The sequence below is a fragment of the Psammomys obesus genome, unplaced genomic scaffold, assembly GCF_907164565.1.
Source record: "Psammomys obesus unplaced genomic scaffold, mPsaObe1.curated_primary_1811, whole genome shotgun sequence".
Classification (NCBI taxonomy): Eukaryota; Metazoa; Chordata; class Mammalia; order Rodentia; family Muridae; genus Psammomys; species Psammomys obesus.
Genome location: NW_026585643.1, coordinates 6,558,926 through 6,576,407, shown reverse-complemented (window position 1 = coordinate 6,576,407; position 17,482 = coordinate 6,558,926). Strand labels below are relative to the sequence as shown.

Sequence of the window (17,482 nt, the reverse complement as noted above, 5' to 3'; positions counted from 1 at the left end):
TTGATGGTGAAGCCATAGTTCCTTGAAAGTTGTGTTTACAGGAAGGCGGGGTTATTGCACACAGTTGAACAAGGAGGTGGGTTATGACATACAGACAAACACCGAGGCTGGTTATTATATACAGCTGAACAAGGAGACAGGTTTAGCTAATCTCAGTAGGAGCAGTCTCTGTAAGGGAGCAGTCTTCAGGCCATAGACACCCTGGGGGAGAAAGCTCCCGTGGAATTTTCTGCACACACTACTGACATCCCTCTGGGCCTCACCTGGGGAAAGCTTTGCCACTCTCACGAGGCTGGGGCACTGATCCTTGACATGGCCATGCCATAGCAAACCACACACATTCACTCAGAATTTCACTCATTTCCTACATGTAAGGACTATTTTTTGTTGTTATTCTCTTTTCTCCTTATGCCATAAACAACTGAGAACAATGACCAGTGAATTAGGTATTATAAGAGAGACAGGAAGTGGAAAGGAATGAAAACCAGACTGTCTAGGGTACTCATAACTGTGCACTGAGACAGAGTCTAGTTTGCCATGGATGCTGGAGAAGAAAGGTTTGACTGTGGGAGGACAGAAACATACAATTTGAAGGCACAACTTCAAAGCAGCCATGAAAGTTTAGACCTTCCGGACCAACAAGGTAGTGTTGCTACAGCTGTGAGAGAAGGGCTCTGCAGAGGACTGGGCCAAATGGTTACCATCTGATCAAGGGTAGATCCGAGGACTTGTGGAGGAATGGGTGGAAGGAGGCACCACAGACAGAGCTACTGCCACTTAGAGAGGAACATCATAAGACTAGAATATATGGTTAAAGGAAGAAAAGGAAGCTCCAGGCTTCTGGTCAGACACTCAAAGAACCCAAAAGCCACCACTCTCTGTAACAGCAAGAGCTGAACGAACGCACAGGACAGCAACAGGATCCAGCAGCATCCAAACTGTACAGGAGTGACAGGCAGAGCCACAACTCCCTCATCTTCTACAGTACCGCACACTTGCATGAGAGTTTACTTGAAGGAGCTCTACAGTTTGCCAAGTTAGGATGAAGTTTCTTCTCCTGCCAGTAGTAGGAGAAGAAAAGGAACCATTCTGAAATATTGCCAGAACATTCTGTTCTTACTATAGCCTGCCCTCAAAAGAAACTACTAAGCCAAAACCTAACTGAAAGGCCAGGGAGTTGGTGGGTTAAAATGATGTAGAAATGCCCAAACCAAACATCATTCACCCTCCAGATTCACCCCAGCAAGAAAGGAGGGGCTGAAAAACATTGTGGAGGTCACCTCGAGGGCACACGTCACTCATAGACAAGCTCAGGCACTTTCACTCAACACCCTCACCAGTGGCCAAAGCAAGAGTGCCCAATCTAGGGTGAGAACCTGCTGAGATATGGGCTGAATAGCGCTTTTCTCTCTATAGGCTGAACGCCTCTGATGGTTTGTTTCTGAAGTAAAGAGATAAAGTGTTATGTCCCATTTGCAGTATGAGGTGTGTTTGGAGTTCATCTGAGTAGCAGATAAGCAGGAGGCATCCCAGCTAAGGCTGGTGCCTGCTTGTCTCAGATGTGCTCAGAGCAGGAGATTCTGCCATGTGACCAAGCATTCATCAGATGGGCACTTTGCCCTAAATGAATAAAGTGGGCAATCTGGAAAAGACAAGCCCTGTCTTCAGAAGGAGAGGGCAGGAATCACCCTCACGAAGGGGCTTTAAATACCATCATCACATCAGCCACTTCTGTGTTCTCCCTATGCTGGTGTCCCTTTCTGCAGAGTGGAAAATTTTAAATGGCTTCGTTTTCAATGAGTCTCTCATATTTGTTATTGTGTATTTCCAACAGCGATGAGAAGAGACAAAGCAAATTAGTCTGTCTCAGATACAGCAGGAATGGAGACATGAACAGATGAGGCTGTGAAACTATTGCAATTAACATTTTAAGGTCTCTAAAAGAAAAAGAGATTGTCACAAGAACAAATGGGTGATGTATGCAAAAAGAAGGAATTTCAGAATCAAAAGAATATGCTAGAAACTAAAAACTAAAAAACAGACACAAAGAAAGCCTTTAAAGGGCTCACAAACTTAGAATCACTAAGGAGAGAATCACTGAGCTGGAAGCAATGTCAATACAAACTTTCAAAACTGAAATAAATGCCAGGACATGGAGGTACATTCTGGAAGGAGAGTCTGGCAGAGTACAAATTGTGAGAGGCAACCCTGAGCTATACAGTGAGACTCTGATTTAGGGGGATAGATGGGGGGAGGTGAAAAATAGATGAGACTATCCAAAATATTCAGGATAAATACAAAGTTGTCACGTATAAATAATGAGAATAGGAGAAAAAAAGTGAAAGAAGAAAATGCTCACCACAATGACTGTCAGGTTTCCAAATGAAAACAGACATGTCCTAGCACTAGAAGGCTAGGGCAAGAGGGCACAGGAGGGAAGGGGATGAGCGGGAAGGACAGAGGGAAGGTGAACTTTACTAAAATTTGCAGTGCTATCTGGAGCAGAGCCTCAGCACACTGAGGTACTGTTTGCACTGCTAAGGTTCCAGTGTGCTGGAAGTCACGTGTTGACCCTACGAGTCTCTGTGGTAAAGAAGATTCCTCCATGTAGTATGTGCGGGAAGGAAGGAAGTTGTGAACAGAGGCATTATAGATAAGTGTTAACAAGCAATGTCCCATTAAGGCAGGCAGAGGTCATACCCAGGGCCTGGCCTGACTGACCATAGGCCTAGTACCCTCAGGGCAAGGAGATCAGTGACATACAATGGTCAGCACATCACACTGTAGTACCAGTGTAAACTGGGTGCCATGGTGTTCTTTTGGCTATCGCCTGGCCTGTATAAAGGATGGTTCCCTGAGATCTCTCAGATCCCTCTAGTACTGTAAAGAACACAAAGCTTTGCTTTCTGAAGGTCCTCTAGTCTCACTCACTTTCCCTTGGCATGAGTCCAGAGAGTGTTGAGGAGGTAGCTAAGCATGGTCAAGGGTATCCGACCTCTCCTGCACCGTATCCCACCTTGCTTCCATCCACCCTCTGCAGCCTTCCAGCCCTTGGAGGTAATGCTTCCTTCACCAGGAGCCCCTTTCTGGCTGCTCAGATGTTCCTCCTTTTGATGGTTCTCTCTGATGTCCTTCATTCCCTTTCAGGCTGATGGGTGGAACTAGAAGCAGCCAGTCTCTATGCCAGAGCCCTTTCACAATGCCCATGTGCCCCTTAGCACTTGGCCCAATCATTAGGGCTACAGCCTCATTTTCTGGGACACAGTGTATGAATGAGTGTTTACTATTAGCAATGTGCAGTATCTTTTATGACTCAGGTTCTTTGACCATGTTGCATTTCTTCTTACAGTTGGCAAGCACTGAAGGGGAGAAAGAAGCACTGGGCTTCCCATGGCTTTCTTGGCTGTGGCAAGAAAGTACACTATGGTAATAGTGTACCAGTGCTGGCTTTCCCCCAGGAGCTATTCTTTACTTGCATTGGAGCCTGGGAAGTATTTTCCATTTTCCTGGTGTGAAGGTCAAGCCCCAGAAGCCCAAAGCACACACCCAGAAGAAAATAGTGTTCTAATGTCAAGCTTGTGTTGGTGTGAATGAGAATGGTCTTCATAACTAGGAAACACTTGGTCCCTAGTTGGCAGAATTTTTTGACGAGTATGAGGAGGCATGGCCTTGTTGGAAGAGAAGTGTCACTGGGGGTAGACTCTGAAATTTTAAAGCCTACTCCAAGCCCAGTCTCCCACCAACCCCATCTGCAGATCAGATGTGAGCTCTCAGCTACTGCCCCAGCAGCGTGCTTTCCTGCCGCCATGCTCCCCACCATGATGATCATGGACTAACCCTCTGAAACTGTAAACCTGCTACAAGCAAATGCCAAGCTTCTGAGAATAGTCCAGTCCATCCTTACATCATTGCTAAGTGACAGAAGCTAATGGCTCACAAGTGGAGAAATTGCTGCCTTGAAATGAAACACAATTCCTTCATCACTGGGTCTCCCCAAGCAAGCTGCTGAAAGCCTGAGTTAAAATTCAAGGTATTAGAACTTTTCAGTGCAGCTGGCCAATGTGGCATTCTCCCAACAATGACTATAATAAACAGAAACACATTGAATCAACAGAATCCCGGAATTTATAAGAAAGCCAAAAAATATTCATTGGTCATGACATAGGAAACTATTAAATCCTTATTTTGAAGACTGGTAACTAAAGAAAAAAAACAAAACAAAACAAAAAAACTGTTTCACACGGACCATCAAAGGGGGTGAAGCCATGTGAACTTCACGGGAAGCAGCTGCTCCCAGGCTTCCAGCACCAGTAGGCCACATGCTTTCCAAACAAGAGAGACCCTGACCCTCCCCAGTGGGCACACTCTACATAGGCTCCCTCTCAAGAAGACCAGTGGAAGGGGGAAACAGCCAACAAGTGTCCTCTGCTGTGACATGACACTCGGCAGAATCAACGGTGAGATTCCTGCCCAAGTGGAAGTGTTTAACACCAAGTCTTTAGAAACAGTGCATAGCTTGCAGGAATGACCTCAAGAGAGGGACCAGTGAAATACATAATGAAAAAGCCAGATAAATCCATGTGCAAGACAAACAGCATGCTCTCTACAACTTCTCTTGATGGGATGGGAGGAGAAACATAAGGAGAACCATCACCCTTGAGTAAATCTAAGCCAACAGGGAGAAACAAAACAACTAGAATGTGCAGGTTTTGCCCGAATCATGGTTCCAACAAGCTAACAGCCAAAAAGCAGATTTGGTACTGTTATCAAATGTGGTGGTTTGGACAGAAATGGCCCCACAGACCCATGTGTTTGAATGCTTGCCCACAGGGAGTGGCACTGTTAGGAGGTGTGGCTTATTGGGGTAGGTGTGGCTTTGTTGGGGTAGGTGTGGTTTTGTTGGAGTAGCATGGCCTTGTTGGAGGAAGTATGTCACTGTGGAGATGGGCTTTGAGGTCTCCTATGCTCAAGCTATGCTCAGTGTGATTCAGTCTCTCCCTGCTGCCTGCAGATCAAGATGTAGAACTCTCAGCTCCTTCTCCAGCACCATGTCTGCCTGCTTCCCATCATGCTTCTTGCTATGACAATAATGAACTAAACCTCAGAAACTGTAAGCAGTCCCAATTAAATATTTTCCTTTATAACAGTTGCAATGGTCATGATGTCTCTTCACAGCAATAAAATCCAAACTAATACAATGCAGATCCTGAATGCCACCAGAGGCCCATGTGTTGAAGCTTGGGTTCCCAGACTTTGGTGCTATTTGGAAACAGTGAAATATTTAAGAAGTGGGGCCAATCGAAGGAAGCTAAGTCCCTGGAGGTATGCCACTGAATAGAATACCCTCACCCCTCCTACTCTACCTGCCTCCCAACTGCTATGAAGGTGGCAGCCCTTCCTCTGTGTACGCTGCACCGTGCTGCACTGCCTGGCTGCAGGCCCCAAATCAAGGAGGCCTGTGAACCACATACTAAAGCCTCTAAAGCTGGGAGAAAAACCAAACGTTCCTCCTTAGAAGTCGAATGTCTCCAATATGCTGTTAAAATGATAGGAAGCTGAATACACACACCATCAGGAAACACTACTGTGGACTAGGTATTAGATAAGAAATTAACATTAGGCAATGATGATGAACTTCCATAAGATGTCCATGTTCTTCAGAGATACATGCATGTGAGCGTACAAACAAAACAGCAAATAGAAATTAAAAGAGAACAGAGGAAACAAGCCCATTACAACTTGATGTTCACTGAAAAAAGAGGTAGCTATCGGCAGCTACTTACATTATTCTTTTCTGTTTATTTTGAAATTTTAAATATAATTTCATAATAAAGTGTCATTTTTTAAAATTTTAGACTACCAAGGTCACTGTGTCTCTACCATCAAAGATAAGATTTCACATGCTAAACAGAAGTCCTTCTGTGACAGTCCAATATTTTCTGAGTGATTTTATGTAAAACACATTTATTTTATGATGTGACTGCTTTTGAAATTTTTGAGGCTTAGCATGGAGTGGATAATCGGAAGCCACCCTTTCTGAAGACATTTAATGCAGTGCACCAACCGGCACATATCCAGGTCACTAAAGCTCACTGATGGCAGGACAAGACGCGATGCCTGCCAAAGCACGAAGAAACCCAAACTATGACAGAGCAGATTAAACAATTCTAGAAAATGACCCATGAGGGTCAGGGCAGGGATAGGGCCAATGCTTCTTAATGAACCTCTTTTTACCATTGTTTTAATGTTTTAATCCACATATATAAATGTGCTGCCTATTCAAAAATACATTTTAATTTCAAATAAAACCATTTCAAACATGTTTCTTATCTCTTCATATAGTTCATGTATCTTTTGTATATTTGAAAGACTCAATTTCTCTGAAGAACCTACTTGAAAAAGCAAACAGCTGCTGCTCTTGAGATTAAGCCACAGTTCCTCATCCCTCTGATCCCACATCACTCCTGGGCAGTCCTAACATATGATCATTCTCTTCCTACTTCTACACAGGTTGTTTTTCTTCTTAAGACAGCTAAATAAGAAACCTAAAATACATCTGTGTTACTTAACATAAAGCAAACCAGGCTCATGGTTAGCTTAAAGAAAAGTGGACTGCAAGAAAGTCACTTCTGCTTTCTATCCCGTATAAACCACACACCTAAGTTTTCACGTGAAAGCAGACAACTTTAACAAGGCCTCTTCAATTTGTCCCATTCTCCTCATGTCAAATGAAACCACACTGTCCATTCCCTTCTCATCACCTGTACCTCTGTGCCTACTTTCCTTACCCAGACTGTTGAGACTTCAGCCAGCTCAACCCTGTAAACTACTTTAAACAAGTGACATGAGGGCTGATGACACCCCTTAAATATTTCCGAGAATCTTTGCATCCTTCCTCTGCTTTTTTTTTTTTTTTTTGCCGAGTCAACAGTCAACAAACAAGCCAAAGCTCCTCATGGTTCTTAGGCAGGTAATGCTGTTCCCAGCAGAGCTGGGCTGGAAAACTGATCAAACATGTATAGCCCAAATTCCTGAAGGGCACACTGAATTCTGGGGTGGGGGGTGGGGGGGGCCCACACCTTTAATCCCAGCACTTGGGAGGCAGAAGCAGGAGGATCTCTGAGATCAAGGCCAGTGTGGTTTACAGAGTGAGTTCCAGGACAGCCAGGGCTACATAAGGAAACCTGGTCTCAAAATAATTAATTAATTAAAAAATTTTAGAACCTCTTTGAATGCCATTCAAAGTATTATAATTGTCTTTCCCAAATTTCCACTGTATGGTTACTTTTATTTGGTATCAATATGGGCTTAAATAGCTAACAGGCACTACATGCTTCCTGAAAACTCAGTGTGAGTGTTCTTTAAAGTAGGGATAGTAGGCCAGCATGATGGCTCAGGGAGTGAAGGTACCTGTTGCCAGGTCTGATGTCCCAAGTTCAATCCCCAGGACCCACCTGGTGAAAAGAAGTGACTCCTACAAGTTGTCCTCCAGCTGCCACGTGTGCTGCGGTGTACACCCTTGCTCACACACATATATGTAAATGGTAGATAGATCGACAAACAGGCAGACAGACACACAGAGATAAACAGGTATGTGTGTGTGTTTTAATGGAATCAGCAAGAAACAATTACACTCATGAGACAGCAGTGCCCTGTGAATTAAGTTCCAAGGATGGACCCGGGGAGGATCAAACCAGGACACTGCAACTGAGACTACAGCCCTGCCTCAAAGAGAGAAGTGTCTGAGGGAAGGCCAGTGTGTGATGAGGGCACCTGAGCAAAGAACATGTAACACCCATGTTCCTCTCACAAGGCCTTTCTGGATTAGCTTACCTCTCTGCACGAATCACACCACTGTAGTAGGGAGGGTCCCAAGGCATTAGTTTCTGAAAGGGAATGGTTTATCGTCAGCAAAGATATTGACTATTTTTATCAGAAACTTGGCCAGTTTACAAAGTATAAGCCAGTTACTTTAAATATATATGGCAAACAATTTGACTTCTCTGTAACCAATGCATAGAGATATAAATAAGGCATAACCCTAGAATCTGGGGCCAAGGTAAATGACATTCTAAACTGTAATCAACAGAAGTCAATATTAATGGGTTAAATCAGCCAGAATAAGTTTTTTCAAAGCATAACCCATATACAAAGTCATAAAATACACTGCAGGTAGTAAAATGAGATGAGCATTCTTTTAAAACTAAGCAAGAAAGTTAGGGTACAGCCCCAAAATTAAAACAATAGTTTAAACTGTAACAGATGCAGCATCAAGTCCAGTCTCAGCAAAGGAAGTATGTCTGATGGAGTTACTACAAGAGCAGAGCATGGTATCTCAGACTTACAATCCCAGCCCCAAAAGTAATAGAAGCATCAGAGCTGTGTGACAGCCAGTGAAGCCTGCTGAAGGCAAGCCTGACAACCTGAATGGATAGTTTTACCTACCAGAGGTCAAACACCAGGCTGCACATGACAGTCACTCACTGATACCTGCTGTTATATCAACAGCACCTCCCACGCTGGCACACCTGAGTAACGACTTAGCATGCCAGCTGTCCTGTGACCCTCACCTTTCTGAGTTCCAGCCTAGCACCCTGAGAAAGCAGGTGCTCCTTCCCAAATGGCACCATGGCACTTTGGGCACATCGTGTGTGGCAATGTAAGAGGGGAGATTCATGTTCTTTCTCCATGAGCACCTGAAAGGCAGGGATGGTATCCCTCAACCTCCCCCTTCTGGATGTCAGTTCCCAGCTCTTCTAGCTGATGACTAGGCACCATCTACAGACGGCAGAGTAGGGCTCCCACCACAGACAAAAGCAGACATCAGCCTTAGTAGAGCCAATGGTGGAGGAGGGCAAAGTGACTATTGAATATTCAGCCTCAAATGGGACACTTACAAAAATCACCCGGGCTTGCGACCTTGTGGAAGAGGGCTGGTTGGAAAGAATGTAAGAGCTGGAATATGGGAAGGAGTGCTGTAACACTCTGTCTTCTGGACATGACTGGTTGTTGCAGCCATGAACTCAGAGCAACAGTGGCTTCCTGCACAGGCCCTGCCCAAGACTTCTCCTATCGATATTCCTTCATATTGATGAGGGGCTAATAAGGCCCCACCTCTCCCTAAAAAGCTACAGGTAATTACTGGTTGCTGGGGGAGGGGAGGAGTCATATTCCACCAGTAAGATGCCCTTGCTCAAGTAAATAAACAACCTACTACCCATGGTCATACAGGTACCCTAGTCAAATGCAGAGAAACACACACACACACACACACACACACACACACACACACAAGCCATGAGCGGGACTAGATGGGAAAAAAGGAGTTTGGTGGGAAGGAATAAGAGACCAATGGGGGAGGGAAATATGATCAAATTATTCTATACCTATGTATGAAACTGTAAAGAACAAACTTAAAATTAGAACATAGTTCTAGAATCAACAGACATTGCTTTCAGTTGAAATAATGTTTATATTATTTGAAAAAGTCCAACATTTCTAACTTACAGAATTTTGAGGATTTAGTTTCATTTTCATTCCTTGCATCATCTCAAAATCTTTTTTAGTTCTGCAAAACAAGTCCATCATTACTTTTTAAGAAAAAATAGTAAGTGCAGTAAAAATAAGCTTTATAAGCTTTCCAAAAGTCATGATAAAATTAGATATATCTTTTACTACAAAAGCAAACTGTGATTAATCCAACTTTTACTAAAATATTGTATGAAACTGCATAGACCATCAAGTTGTTACAAATGCCACCTTACGCACAGTAAAGTTTGGAAAAGCAGAAACAAGTAGAGATTTACCGGTACACTCTAAATCAGCACACCAAATGCAAGAAACTAACAAGTTCCTCTCTGTAAAACACCCTTATGAATTGTATTTATAATTGCTACCCATTGCTTTTCCCTACAGAAAACTGTGGGCAATAGAAAGTGTCTTTTAGAATTAACGTACATACATACATGCATGCATACATACATACATACATACATACAACTAGACAACTAGAAGGCACATTTGCTGAAAATACAATCTATGGCTATACATAACCAAAGCACCCTTCAAGCAAAAGTGAGTAAACTAAGAAACTTCTTAATCAGCATTCCCTCTTCATTGTAACAGAGACAGGTGGTTCACTGGCATTAAAAGATTGTCAAAGTACAAATATAAGCTAAATCAGAAAAAAAAAAAAAACTGAAAAGCATAAATTTAAAATCCAAAACAAATGCAACTGGGGAGATTGCCTGGTGGTTAAGAGTACTTACAGCTCTTTCAGAGGACTTGGACTTAGTTCCCAGCACCCAACAGCCGCTCACAACTGTACTCTAGTCCCAGGAGATCTGATGCTAGCTTCTGACTTCCACAGACATCAGGCAAGCACACACACACATACATGCAGATATAACACTCAACACATAAAATAAGTCTTTAAAGAAATTCAGAGCAGAAATCTGAGCTAATAACCAATGTGTTCCTATGGGCAAAAAATAGCAAAGGAGACTACCAGCTTTATGACACAGACAAGAGGCCACAGGCCTAGGTTCCCAAGCAATGGCACACCTCTTCCTGGAACCCTGGCTATATTACGGCAAGGTGGCCAACCCTTCGCCAAGTGCTGGGAGAGATCCCACTGAGGAAAGGGAGTGGGCAGCAGGGCAGGGACAGCAACAAAGTACAAAGGAGACTATCACTAAGGTGTGGGAACAGAAAGGGGTTTGTAGCTTGGCATTACAAACATGGAAGCAGAGAATCCTTAAAACAAAAATTCCAAATCCAAAAGACCTACTGCATCCAAGTTCTCCTGCATAGACCCCCAAAAGAAACATGCTACTTTATGAGTTTGTTATAATTAGTGATACAATTTAAAATAAATGGTTTCAAGAACATTATGGGCTGGGAGGTAGTGGCACATGCCTTTACTCCCAGCAGTCAGGAAACAGAGGCAGGCAGATCCCTTTGAGTTCAAGGCCAGCCTGGTGTACAGATCGAGTTCCAGGATAACCAGAGATGTTAAACAGATAAAACTTGTCTTGAAGAAAAAAAAAAAAAAAAAAAGAAAGAAAGAAAAAAAAAGAACATTTGGTTAATGGACACAAATAAGGGCTTGTTAAAGAAAATGGGTCAATGAGGAGAACTAGCTAAGTCGTTAAGACTGGTACCTTAGGGAGGTTGCTTTCAACAATCTCTTGGCAACAGATCTGACTCACATTTAAAGTTGCATTCCTAGTAAATTTAAGAGATTTTAAAGGAAATCTCTTTTAAAATATTTAACTGTAGAAATTTGGGGAGACATCTAAGAAAGTTCCAAAGTTCCAAAGCAGACTTTGGATCCCCAGGACTGAAGTGCATGCATGCCAGGTAGGAGTTTAGGAAGAGGAGATAAGGAGCCCCCCCCCCCCCCCCCCCGCCGGCTAGCTGGATTACCTGAACCGGCGTGGGTGTGGATGAGAGAGCCTGTCTCGATGTGTAGAGTGAGAGAGGAAGGCCCTTGCCACCAACTTCAAGCCCACATGCCCCTGTGTGCACATATACCCCCACACACACTTCGATCTGCATACATACACACATACAAAAAAACATACACCACACACACATTAGCTGACTGCATAACTGAAATATTAAACAGAATGTAAACTAACCTTTCGGAGAGTTTTTTAGATAGTTTCTCAAGGAACTGCATGACAGTTTCTAAAAATGAAATCCAAAAGAAAATACCTTCGATTACATAAAATAACACGGACATACATGTTAAAATTGTAATGTGAGGGTCGTCACACATGTAGTCTCCCCTAAAGTGATGCTTTTCAAAGGTAGGCAGAGTTGTCTCCATATGACTGAATATGATTATTATTTCTAAACACTGATTATCGCCTATGAAAAACATATTAAACTTACAGAGCACTAAGTTAAGAGCATTAATGGAGAGCAAAAAGAAAATAATCCAAAATTCCTGCCCAGTTATATGAAAAAAGAAGTGTCTCAGACATGTCTAATTATTATTAAGTTTCAAGATGGCTAGATGCTGACTTGATTCTAAAAATCAGTGCATGCCAGTAATCTTGGCCCATGGGACACTGCAACAGGAGTCAAAGCCAGCCCAGCTCCAAAAAAAGACTATAGAGAGAATATCTTGTGTACTGTATGGGTGCAACACCCATCAATAAAAACCTATGGCCTATAGGAAAGGCTATAATAGAGGGTAGGCAGAAAGGATTCTGGGATAGTGCCAGGCGCAGAAGATTCACCCAAAAAGATATAAGGACAAAGGCATGGTATCTGAGCAGAGGTAACCAGCCATGTGGCAGAATGCAGATTAGTATAAACAAGTTATTTTAAGTTATGAGCTGGTCAGAGACGAGCCTGGCTATATGGCCTAGATATCTGTAAAAATATTTTGAGTCTCATGAGTCATTATTCTGGGACCTTGGGGCCAGGATGAAAAACGTGCACCCAACTACAGGTGACAATGTCTCAAAATGGCTCAACACCCCTAACCATCGGGGAAATGCAAATCTACACTGAAATGCCACCCTAATCAGAATGGCTGTTACTGGGGGAAAAAAAAAACAACAAAAATCAGATTCTGGCAAGAATGGGAAGGAAGAGACCCTCATTCACAGCTGGTAGTAATGTAAGCTGGTGCAGCTACTACAGAAATCACCTGTGGAGGGACCTCGAAACCTAAGAGAACCACGGTAAGGGCCAGCCACATCAGTCTTGTGTGCTACCCAAAGGACTCAGTGCACCACAGCAATTCTGTGCATCCATTCACAACAGCCGAATTAGAAAACAGTCTAGATGTCCAACAGATGAAACAATAAAGAAACATGAGTGTGGTTGTGAGCGAGAGCATGTATGAGCATGTGTCTGTGTGTCTCTGCAAACGAGAGAAAAGATGAGAGAGAAAGAGAGAGAAAAAGATAAAGATGAAGCTTTACTCAGACATAAAGAATTAAATTACGTAATTTTCAGGAAACTGGATGGAACTGGAGATAGTCATTTAAAAATTTAAACTTATTCATTGAGAACTTCACACATATATACAATGTACTTTGATCATAGCTAAACTCCACTCTCCACTCCAACTCCTCGTAGGTCCTCCCAACCCCCAAAATGTCATATCCTCAGATCATGTTATTAAGCAAAAGTAACTGCACACACATGAAAACAGAAGTGTACTATCTGAGAAGAATAATGGCTCACATTAGAGGAAAGGAACAGGACAGTATAATGGGGAGTGAATAGGGTCAAAGTTCATGACATATTTAAACAAAAATGAGCCTCTGAAGCCCATCACCTTATATAAAAATATAAATGATATCAGTACAGTTTAGAAAAATGATTCCCCCAAACCTCAACTTTAAAAAAGCCAAGTTTCCCTGGCTCACTTATGTTATTTACAGACAACTGTAAATAACATCCTCAGTACCAACACCACACACAACTGGTCTTCAGTGCTCCCTGCAGTTCTTAGCCAGCCAGCAGCAGCAAGGACCTGTGAGGACAAGCAGCAGAACTCCTTTGTTCCCATGGAAAGTATCCCATGCTGCCTTCTACCCCCGAACTCCATGCAATGCTTTCATGTGTGTCTCAGTCAGCCACAAACACAGCCTTTATATTTTCCAGATGATCTTTTCTATGGGTTTAATTTCTTGCCCTCTCTTTAAGCTATCTCCTTTCTGAGTAAATGAAAGGCTAAGCAGGGAATGGGGTTAGCCTAAACCACAGCCACAGTTTCTTGCCCCATCATCTCCAGAAAGTCTCATACTCACTCTCGTGTGCCAAGTTAACTGCGTCAGAAACTGAAGGGAGACAAAAGCCTGCATTTGAAGTTTTTCCCATCATCCCAGCTACCACAGATGTTTGTTCCAAACAAACATCTCCGTTTGCATTTGATTCCTACACAGCCATGTCTGATTTAGTCACCCATTTTGTTTAGTTAGTGATATGTAAAGAGTTTAGAAAGAGTGTAATAAAAAGACTAACTAGGAGATGATATAGGCAGCACAGCAGCCATGTGCGCATGAGGACCTGAGTTTCCGCCTCCAGAACACATAAGGAAAAAAACTAACAGGTGTAGCAGTACTCACCTATAACCCCAACAATGGGAAGGTGGAGGCATGAGGTCCCCTGGGGCTTCACTTGGTAAGAAAAAAAAGGTGGAAAGCAACTGAGGAATGCTCCACCATCCACCTCAGGCCTCCACATGAACATGTGTACACACACACCCCATTGAATGTGAGACTCCCTAAAAATAAACCCAATGCTCTCACAACATGGCTGCCTCTAGTTCACCCACCAAATGGATGGCCACTGTAACCCCACTTCTCCTTCTACCCTGCTTCCTGTGAAAATTCAGCATTTCTTCAATGTCATCACCTTCCTGAAACTCACAAGCCATCCAATCTGTTGACAAATAGCCCTGTTGTCTGTACAACTTACTGCTTGTTTGCAGTAAGCTTTAAATCTTCAAGGAAGAAAGTCATATCTCATGTGACTGGGTACAACACTCTCCTCCAAAATGTCACTAAACCAACCATTTGGTAGGCGAGCAACTTGCTTGCCACTGATGGGATCCGATTAAGCTACTGTGAGTATCGTGAACTCTAATTAGCCCAGCTGGGTCAAAGGCTGGTTCCACAATCCTCTCTATACCGTTCTGCCATAGTATCCAAGTCAGGGTGTCCCCTGCTTTCCTTAGGCCTCTCTTGGTGGCTTCCTGCAGGACACTCACTGCTTCCTTTTCTTCTTCTTCTCTGTCCCACCACTCCTCAAAGCACTTGTGGTTCCTCCTCACAGCCTCACCTCAGAGCGAGTCCTCAGCCTTCTGTTCCTTCCAGTATACCCCCTTGGTGACCCCATACATTCCCATGCCTTTGAGCAAATATTTCACCTTACATTTCCATCTCAGAACTCTCAGCCTACAGCCATGTACCCACAGTGATCACTTTCAAGACAATAGCATCTTGACCTTATCTTGAGCCAAACCAGGCTCCTGGTCCCCACTGCAGTGACCTCCTGTCTTTCTAGCTGCTCAGGATAAAGAACTCCCCTCAAAACATCATGTATCTAGAAGCTGGTGCCCACGGACAAACTGCACAAGCATCCTGGTCTTGCTGCCGTTGCTTCTCCTCATGAGTATCACTCAACAGCTTCTACATGCTCCCTCCTTGCTGCATCCTACTGCAGTCTAGGCTTGCTACCAGCGCTACCTTGTTATCATGGTATAAGTCAGTTTTCCTTTCTGCCCAAACCCTGCAAAGCCCTCATCTCTCCCAGGACAGGTCTTCCTTCATGGAGCCCCTCAACATAGCTCTTTTCAATAAGCACCCACTCTGATATTGCCTGAGATGTGTGTGGCACATCTCTGCCTTGAGACTTTGGTACATGGTTACACCTTCTCCCCACGGGACAGTCATTCTGGCAAACTACCAGGCCCACCCTGAAGGGTGCCACATCCTGCATGCACCACCACATTTCTACACAAGCCTTCCTAGCAAAAGCACCACCACCACACTGAATGTTCCGTCCAATCCCTGCTCCATCTCTCCACAGTAATTTCAACTGCATGAAGAAGCCATTTTCTTCTTCCCACCACAATGACTTTTCTCTAGGGCCCAGGTGAGTACCTGATAAAATAGCAGCTCAGAAAGACTTGCTGGCTCCAGGTATGAAAATCAAGGAGCTTCACTAGGCATGTGTAGATCTTTGCTGTGCCATGTTTTAACAATAACCCTAGCCTTAGATTTATTCTGTGACATAAACCAATCGCTACCCCACAGAACTGGTGAGGGGTTAAATAACATGATCCAGCAGCTCTGAGTAATAGTCTAATAATATTTCATATAGTATAAAAGTAAAAAAACTTTAACTGTGCTGATGTTAACAGTAACTTAAATGAGTGTTGTAGGACACTCCTGCAATCTGGCACTAAGGAAGTGGAGGCAGGATAATCAAGAGTTCAAGGTCATCATCAAAAGCTTGAAATATATGAGTCTCAAAAACGGAAACAAAAGCAGAAAGACACAAAGAGTATATACTCACTCATATAGACATAAAATATAAGATAAACCTACTAAAATCTGTACATCTGAAGAAACTACTCAAGAGGGAGGACTCTTGCTAAAATGCTCAATTCCTATCCAGAAAGACACCATAAGAAGGAGAAAAGAGGGAACAAGTCAGGAGCCTGACACAGAGGACCTCTGACCATCAATGTAAATGCTGAGACTTATGGGCAACCTTTGGGCAGAGTGCAGGGAATCTTAGGAAAGAAGTGGGAAACAATAAGATCTGGAGAGGACAGGAACTCCACAAGAAGAGCGACAGGACCAAAAATTCTGAGCACAGGGGTCTTTCCTGAGACTGATACTCCAACCAAGGACTATGCATGGAGATAACCTAAGACCCCTGCACAGATGTAGCCCATGGTAGTTCAGTATCCAAGTGGGTTCCATTGTAATAGGAACAGGGACTGTCTCTGACATGAACTGATTGGCCTGCTCTTTAATTACCTCCCCCTGAGGGGGAAGCAGCATTACCAGGCCACAAAAGAAGACAATGCAGCCACTCCTGATGAGACCTAATTGACTAGGATCAGAAGAAAGGAAAAGAAGACCTAACCTATCAGTGGACTTGGGGAGGGGCATGCATGCAGAGGGTGGAGGAAGGGAGGGATTGGGAGGGAACCACAGGGGGGGATACAAAATGAATAAAGTGTAATTAATAAAGAATTAAAAAAAAAACAACAAAAGAACAACAGGAAACAAATATAAAATAAACATATGTAATATTTATAATATATAATTAACATATCAATTTAGGAATTATATAAAACCAAGTCTGAAAGCTGGCCTGAGATGGAGATGCTAATAGAGAAGATGCCCCGCATGTGTAAGGCCCCATGCTCCATACTGGGCATAAATAAATAAATAAATAAATAAATAAATAAATAAATAAATAAATAAATAAATACAAAAGCTACATGCTTTAAAGGTTCAAGGGCAAAGCTGAATGAAAACAGAAACAGCACAGCAATTTTGGAAGTTTATCATGGAAGAGGTCGTTTTGGGGCTCAGCAAAGTCAAGCAAGGGCACCCGTGCTAGAAGCAATATGTTATAGTTTGAACGAAAATCACCCCATAACCTCATAGGAAGGGGCACTATTAGGAGGTGTGAGCTTATTAGTATAGGTGTGGCCTTGTTGGAGGAAATGTGTCACTGGGGGCTGGCTTTGAGGTCTCAGAAGCTCAAGCCAGGCCTGGTAGCTCTCTCTCTCTTCCTGCTGCTTGTGGATCAAGATGTAAAACTCTAAGCTACTTCTCCATCACCCTGTCTGCCTGCATGCCATTACGCTTCCTGTCATGACAATAATGGACTATAACTCTGAACTGTAAGCCAGCCCCAATTAAATGTTTTCATTTAGAAGAGGTGCCTACTCATGTTGTTTCTTCACAACAATAAAACCCTAACTGAGACA

The 17,482-nt window shown here is 43.2% G+C and overlaps 1 protein-coding gene across 1 annotated transcript in view; it reads right to left on the bottom strand.

Moving 5' to 3' along the window:
* The window catches only part of Mipep (mitochondrial intermediate peptidase), a 125,874-nt gene that overhangs the window by 90,374 nt on the left and 18,018 nt on the right, over positions 1-17,482 (bottom strand). The window contains exons 8-10 of the mRNA XM_055617350.1: positions 11,643-11,691; positions 9,508-9,568; positions 7,834-7,886 (exon numbers count right to left, since the gene is read on the bottom strand). Of these exons, the coding sequence (XP_055473325.1) occupies positions 7,834-7,886; positions 9,508-9,568; positions 11,643-11,691 (163 nt within the window). The remainder of the gene's footprint in view (positions 1-7,833; positions 7,887-9,507; positions 9,569-11,642; positions 11,692-17,482) is intronic.